Source organism: Sapajus apella, unplaced genomic scaffold (genome assembly GCF_009761245.1).
Source record: "Sapajus apella isolate SASKATOON/1434 unplaced genomic scaffold, GSC_monkey_1.0 scaffold1259, whole genome shotgun sequence".
Classification (NCBI taxonomy): Eukaryota; Metazoa; Chordata; class Mammalia; order Primates; family Cebidae; genus Sapajus; species Sapajus apella.
The window spans coordinates 9,661-17,714 of NW_022438185.1; the positions used below are offsets into that span (position 1 = coordinate 9,661).

The 8,054-nt window shown below is 42.5% G+C and overlaps 1 protein-coding gene across 2 annotated transcripts; it reads left to right on the plus strand.

Moving 5' to 3' along the window:
- Positions 1-355: 355 nt before the first annotated feature.
- LOC116546715 (high affinity immunoglobulin gamma Fc receptor I-like) lies at positions 356-8,054 on the plus strand. 2 transcript variants are annotated; one of them, XM_032272902.1, is made up of 5 exons: positions 356-459; positions 853-873; positions 1,657-1,911; positions 6,257-6,508; positions 7,741-8,054. In XM_032272902.1, exons 1-5 carry the CDS (start codon positions 429-431, stop codon positions 8,031-8,033), a joined length of 852 nt encoding a protein of 283 aa, XP_032128793.1. In that variant the 5' UTR covers positions 356-428; the 3' UTR covers positions 8,034-8,054. The 2 variants fall into 2 exon arrangements, with proteins under 2 accessions (XP_032128793.1, XP_032128792.1); XM_032272901.1 differs by having other exon boundaries at positions 376-459; positions 1,654-1,911; positions 7,741-8,048.

Genomic DNA, 8,054 nt, shown 5'->3' on the forward strand with positions numbered 1-8,054 from the left:
TGGCCTGATAGAGGCTGACATAGAAACTTCTGGATTTGAATGATCATTTGGCAACATTACCCAGGCATTGAACCAATTTTTAAAAGTGAGGTTTTGCCATATTCTAACCCTAAGAAACAGAAATGGTAGAAGGAAAAGATAATCAGAATAGAAGGTCAATAAAACTTCAGCCTTTTCCCTGGATTCTGAGAGTTCATAACCTAAAAGTCAGAGCTACAAACTGGGAGAGGTGGGCTAAGAGGTATGAGAATTGGGGAAAGCATGTTTCATGAATTCAAGATGTATTTCTCAAAAAAGGAACATGATGAAAATGTTCAGAAGAGGCAATTTCCTTTCTCTTTTCTACTTTGGCTCCGGAGCCCCCAGCAGAACCTCTTCAATATTTGACACGTTACAGATTTCACTGCTCCCACCAGCTTGAAGATAACATGTGGTTCTTGACAGTTCTGCTCCTTTGGGGTAAGTTGGTCTCTGAGAGGATGGTTAGAAGGGTACAGGCTGTGGCTGTGGGGAGTCAAGGGTTTTGTCTTGCTGTGGTAACTTTGGGTAGAACTCCTGAGTCTGGAGACAGCTGTGTCTGTGCTTCCATGGTTTATCAGAGCTTATTTTACCAAAAGGACAGGAAGGGAGGCCCTGAGGACCATTAAGTCTGGAAGCACCACAGTAACCTTTCATTGATCACCATCTGCAGCTTGTTCAGTTCTGTTAGTACTTAATTTTGAGAAAGGGAATAGAAACTCAAAAGACCTAAGCTGATCCCTCAGAGTCTACATTAATTCTGCCTCCCAAATTCTCTCTTCTTCATCATTTTCCCTGGACCAACTGGTATCTTTATTCTCTGATCTCTTGCAGTTCCAGTTGATGGGCAAGTGGGTGAGTGATCTCCAGCTCTGCTTCTATGCCATTTTCCTACTTCCAAAGGATGGGTCCTATTAACCAGAAGAAGAGCATATAGGGAAAGCAGAGAAAGGAGAAAGATTTACAAATTATGCAAAATCTCCCATGTTCAGACTATGATTTTCATAAGAACCGTGATTTTTAAGATCTCATTCAAAAGTTTTCTGAATGAGCTCTTTCCTCTAAATAAAATGCCTAAATGTCTATATAACAGCAGGAAAGGGCCAGAATTGCACAAACTCTGATATAGTCTGCTGGGTTTCCCAATGGGACGTTGGGAAACCAGTCTCCTTTACAGGAAAGATGAGTGGGTTTTTTTCCTCCTTAGAAAGAGCCAGGCAAGTACTGAAGGTTTCAAAGACAAGAGTTTCAAGCTCCGTTTCCAGTGCAGAAGCTGCTGACCTGCGCTGTACTCTCAGAGACAGTGTAGCTCAGAGGATAAGGAAAACAGCTTGTCCAAGTCTAAAAGTCTGCTTCATTGCTCCCAGCAGAAAAACCTACATCAGTAATTTAATCATCAGGAGCCCCAAATTCCCAACACCCAGATGAGGATTTAATAACACGGGCAGAAGTCTCTGCAGCAGGAGTTGAACACTCTTAAAGGCTGGCTTTTGTAGGTTTCCACTCGCCTGTTTTTCAAATAAATCTAAATATGTATTTTTCCCTTGTGCTATCCACAAAAAGCCTTACCGGTTGCCCAGAGCCCTCCCTTTTACTCCACTTGATCTTTTTCTTTTTCTTCTTTTAATCTCCAAGTAGACCCCACAAAGGCAGTGATCACTTTGCAGCCACCATGGGTCAGCGTGTTCCAAGGGGAAACTGTAACATTACAGTGCGTGGGGCCCCATGTGCCTGGGAACAGCGCCACACAGTGGTTTCTCAACGGTACAGCCACTCAGATCTCGACCCCCAGCTACAGCATCACCTCTGCCAGTGTCAACGACAGTGGTGAATACAGGTGCCAGACAGGTCTCTCAGTGCTAAGTGACCCCGTGCAGCTGGAAGTCCACAGAGGTAAGTATGACTTGGACCAGGAGGGCTGGAAACCACAAGGTCTTCCTCTGTGTTCTCTCCTTTCTGGACGCCAGATACATGTGTGTGTCGATTTATCTTAGTGCAGATCTCAGCTCTCTGTACCTACCAGGTGTTTAAATCAGTATACTCAAAACATCACAGCAGGGTCCTTAAACTGCGTACCGACAGTAATGCAGCTGGGCCAGCTCTAAGTAGGATGTCTAGAGTAAGACTTAGGCCCTGAGATTGTATTATTATTCCAAATGTATGCTTGCACATAGTAAATAATAATAATTCAAACAAATGGGCAATGAGGAACAATGAATTATCTGCCTCCCACCCCAGAACCCTAGGTCTGCGGTCACCTTCCACAGAAAAACAACTGCTTATATATATTTTTTTTTAAATTATACATTATATATATATTATATGTATGTAGTTTTAAAACTGTGGTTGGTAGAATACTTTCTATGTATTGACCTACATCTTACTTTTATCACTTAAAATATCTTGGAGGCCTATTTATATTAATAGAAATCTACTTTAAAATGTCTGCTGCACAGCTGTACCAGAATTAATGTAACCATTCTGCCTATTAGTAAATTTATAAGACCTTTCCATTCTTTTTATTTTACAACCACTGCTGCAGTAAACATCTTTATACATACATTCTGGGGGCACATTTCATAATATATCTATAAGATAATATTCGGAGCATGGAATTATCGTCATATTTTAATAAATAGAAGCAGAAAAACCCACAGCCCACTTAAACCTATAAGGAGTTTCTGTTTGTCAAGAGATGGAGACTGCAATATTCTCAGAAAAAAAAAGCCTCATTCAATATGCAAGACAAAAATAACCAAATGTACTTTAGTTATTCAGAAGTCATGAGTTGAAACTTCTTTGAAAGTGAGAATGCAAACGTTAATCCACACTGGAGGCGAAATTACCTTTATGCAAACATGGTTGCTATTAGAGGAAATGTGCTGAAACTGTCTGAATGTCTGAGGGGAGATGTTCCTCATGTGTCCCTTAGATCTCTGTAAATAAATTCCTAGGATGGAGAGTGAGGGAAGCTGACAGAGCTGTTTCTTTTCTTTTTTTCTTTTCTTTTTTGAGTCAGAGTCTTACTCCATCGCCCAGGCTGGAATGCGGTGGCACGATCTTGGCTCACTGCAACCTCTGACAGAGCTGTTTCAACAAGACACTTTGTATAGTTCAAGCAGAAGTGTTTCATGGCTCAAGTGACAACAAAAAGACTAGGGCTGGGAAGAGGCCATTTTCTTTGCCTCTACACGGACTCTAGGACAACCAGCATCAGTGACTTATTGAGACTCATATCTTTTTTACATTACCTTTTAATGTGAATTTTCATTGAAATATAACCTATGTACGACAAGCCATAAGTGTACGCCTCAGTAAATTTTTGCAAAGTAAACAGCATCCAGATCAAGAAATAGAACATTTCCAGCGCCCCAGAAGCTCCTTCGTGCCCATGTCGAGTCCACCCCCTGACACTGACTTCCAGCACCATAGGTTTTCAGCCTATTTTTGAACTTCATATAAAGGGCTACAGCACAGGACAGGACGTACTCTTTTGTGTCTGGTTTCTTTTTCTCAACATGATGATTGTGAACTGTATAAACTGAAGTTCATTTGTTCTTATTTATGTATATTTCACATTTTCCCGTTCTACTGAGGGACTTTTGGATTGTTTCTGGTTTTGACCTCTTATGGCTGTGGACCTTTTTTTTTTTAAACATGTTTCAAATATTTCCTACCATTATAGTATTTGACAGTTTCTGATGGAGGTATGTTACAATTTCCCACTCTTTTGGATATATAAATGTAAATTCAGCCGGGCGCGGTGGCTCAAGCCTGTAATCCCAGCACTGTGGGAGGCCGAGGCGGGTGGAACACGAGGTCAAGAGATCGAGACCATCCTGGTCAACGTGGTGAAACCCTGTCTCTACTAAAAATACAAAAAATTAGCTGGGCATGGTGGCACGTGCCTGTAATCCCAGCTACTCAGGAGGCTGAGGCAGCAGAATTGCCTGAACCCAGGAGGCGGAGGTTGCGGTGAGCCGAGATCGCGCCATTGCACTCCAGCCTGGGTAACATGAGTGAAACTCCATCTCAAAAAAAAAATAAAATAAAATAAAATAAATGTAAATTCAGCATTTCCCTAATGACTATGATATTGACCATTCACATGCTGGGTATCCTCTTTTGTAAGGTCTTTTTGACAATTTTTCTATTGTCTTTTTCTTATTGACTTACAAGAGTTATTTATATATATTCTGGATATCTGCATATAAGTCCTTTTTCAAGTGTCTTAAATATATTCTCCATTCTGTGGTTTGTCTTTCCACTATCATATAGTTTTGTTTGTTTGTTTTCAATGAACAACACTTCTTAATTTTACTACAGTACAACACACCAAAATTTGGGGTCGGTGCCGTCATGCCCTATTTTAAAATATTTTGCCACAGTCAGCCGTGGGAGATTCAATTGCAGCTCACTGACCCTTAGGCATTTCAATTTAATCTGTATATGCTGAGACCAAGAAAATGCAGCTGCTTGGTGGGCCTGAATCCTAATCATATGGCTGAAAACGGGTGTCCCCGACCTACTCCAAGGGCATGAAGATGGGCGAATGATTGTTGAGTAGGAAATCAGTAATGTCTGCTGAAAGCTGCATCTCGTGAGTTTTGATTTGTAATACTCCCATCACCACTTAAGGTTAAAAGTTTTTAAATTTCCATTAGACACTTTTTATTCATGAATTATTTAGAAGTTTTTTGGAGGGTGTTTCTTTGTTATTGATTTCTAATGTTGTGGCACTTTGGTTAGAGTTTGTGTTAAATATATCAGTTCATTAGTATTTGTTGAAAAACGCTTTGTGGCCTAGTTCACACTTAATTTTTCTTACATTGCATGTGTGTTTAGAGAGCATATGAATTTTCTTTCTAAAGTATAGCATCCCACTAAATCAAGTCTATTAATTGTGTCATTCAAATATTTTCTACAATTACTAGTGTTAGATGGTTTCCGATGGAGGTGTGTTGCAATTTCCCACTCTTTTGGATATGTAAAGTAAAGATGTCAGTGTTCAGGCAGTGCAATCTTCCAGCACCTTCTGGCTGTGGGTGGGGATAAGGGAGGGAAGAGAATTAATTATATTTGGAAGCGTTATGTCAATATCCATGACTGCAAAAGTCATGCTACATGTAGCATAGAAACACCTGCCTTCCATTCTTAGATAAGTTCTGAAGAGGGAAAAAGCATTATTTTCTCTTCTCCTCCTTGGTCTCCTAAGAACCCCATTTTTATTTAGCCAAATCAACCGCCTCTGGAGAAGTAGGTGACGCATTTTTGGTTATGTGTAGAGGTGTACGTCAAAAGAAAGAATGCATTGACTTGGAGCTTGTTTTGCTAATGATATCATTACTATGTGAGTATTCCTGTCAATGTAGTAAGATGTTTATATCTGATGTTTGCCCTTCTGAGTGTTTGTCTTAGGATGGGTGGTCCTATTAACAAATTTGTCAAGAGGTGGAGTGCATTTGTTTTCTATCGCTGTGAAACAATTTTAGCAGCTCGCAACAACATACATTTTTGATCTTCGTTTCCATGGGTCAGGACTGCCATCACAGCTTGGCTGAGTGCCCTGCTGAGGGTCTTCCAAGTCTGCAGTCAGGGTGTTGACTTTGCTGTGTTTCTTTTGAAGCTCTTCCAGGCTCAAAGGTCACTGGCAGAATTCAGTTCTTTGTGGTTATAGTACTGAGGTTCCCGCTCTCTTGCTGCCCGTCAATGTGGGGCCACTCTCAGGTCCCAGAGGCCCTTGCCTTGTGGCCCTCTCCCAGCATGGCAGCTTACATCCTCAAGGTCAGGAGGAGACTTTCTTCATCCAGTCTGCTAAGATAGAGTCTTCACAATGTAGCAATTCCAAGAGTAACATCCCATCTTCTTTGTCATATTCTGTTGGCTAGAAGCAAGTCCCAGGTTTTACCCACACTCCATGGGATTACACAAGGGAGTGAGTCATTAGGATCATTTTAGAATTCTGCCTACCATGCTGTATGAACTGCTTTTGTTTCAACCAACTTCTGAGATCTGGAAAGGGAAGACAAGAAAGGGCTGCGTGCACAGCTGCCAGTAAAGATTGCCTTTATTTCCACCAAAGCTAAAGATATTTGAGGAACTGGATATAGGCCTGAGATTTAGCAGAGCTCTGAGGTTGGATGTTTCAAGGAGAAAAAACAGAAAGCCCCACAGCCAAACTCAGGCTTCCTTGTACCTCCTCCGCTGTATGCATACGTTTTGAATTCACCTTTTTCAGACTGGCTACTACTCCAGGTCTCCAGCAGAGTCTTCATGGAAGGAGAGCCTCTGGCATTGAGGTGTCATGCATGGAAGAATAAGCTGGTGTACAATGTGTTTTACTATCAAAATGGCAAAGTCCTCAAGTCTTTCTACTCGAACTCTAATCTCATCGTTCCGAAAACCAACATAAGTCACAATGGAATCTACCACTGCTCAGGCATGGGACGGCATCGCTACACATCAGCAGGAGTATCTGTCACTGTGAAAGGTATTGTATCGGAATAGTCATAGAACTGATAGTCCCTCCCTCTGAGGGACCATCATAAATAATCTAAACTCCTCACTTTCATTTACAAGCAAAGAAACTGAGCTCCAGAGAAGTCAACTGCCTAACTAAAGGCCTCACCATGACCAGTGGCTGGGATGGAACCAAAACTGAGGTCTCTGGGTCCCAGTCTATTGCTCTTTCCAGTGTACTGCAGCCCCCATCAATAATCACAGGAGCTAATGTCAAAGTCAGGGCATAATGTAGATCCATTTCGTTCATCTTATTTTGGTTGTAAGGAATAGAGAGACTCACTCTAGGTAGCTAGGAGAGTTATAAGAAAATAATACCATGGAATCTCATGAAAGCGTCATAGAAATGGAAACCCAAAACACATTAGGAACTGGGTTATACTGTCCATCTACCGCTCAGGGACAGCACAGCCTCTGTGGTGCCACTTCCTCCTAAGCATCTGCAAGCTAAGCAGCTTCCTCTGTTCCAGTTTGCATATGGCCTTTCCTCTTAATACAATCACTAGCAACCTTTTTCTGAGAAAAAAAAAGTTCATTTCTGCGGGAAAGAAATTACTGTCCCATATTATCTTTTTCAGTCAGGAACACAAGTAATGAGTCACTGAAATGACAAGTGTGTGAATCAGGGTTCACACCTAGTTGACTACTACCCAAAGGGCTACCAGATGACATGGCCACTCAGGGAAGGATGGACCATGTAAAGCAGGGTTCCCGACCCTTATCCATCCGTGGCCTGTTAGGAACTGGGCCGCCCAGCAGGAGGTGAGCTTCCTCTTGGGGCACCATTACCCTTGAGCTCCTCCACCTGTCAGATCAGTGGCAGCAATTAGATTCTGATAAGAACATGAACACTATTGTGAACTGCACATGCCTGATGATCTGAGGCAGAGCAGTTTCCTTCCAGAACCATCCCCACCCCAGCTTCTGGCTGGAAAAATTGTCCTCCACAAAACCCATCCCTAGGGCCAAAAAGGTTGGGGACCACTGGTATAGGGGTATTCTCAGTAGGACTGAGCAAGCTGGCAAACCTAATTATGTCTATTAAGACACCCCAAGAATGGCTCTGTGCTGGAAGTAAGAAAGGTTATGACTTATGGATGCATTTCCCAGGGCCAGCTTTCCCAAGGGGGTAAAGGGCATGTCTTGTGAAAAGGACCTGGATGTTACACAGGCGACCCTGTCCCCCATCAACTTTCTCTTTAGAGCTATTTCCAGCTCCAGTGCTGAAGGCGTCTGTGACATCCCCGCTCCTGGAGGGGAATCTAGTCACCCTGAGCTGTGAAGCAAAGTTGCTCCTGCAGAGGCCTGGTTTGCAGCTTTCCTTCGCCTTCTACATGGGCAGCAAGACCCTGCAAGGCAGGAACACATCCTCTGAATACCAAATATTAGCCGCTAGAAGAGAAGACTCTGGGCTTTACTGGTGCGAGGCCGCCACAGAAGACGGAAGTCTCCTTAAGCGCAGCCCTGAGTTGGAGCTTCAGGTGCTCGGTGAGTGAAAATGACGGGAAGCCACTGGC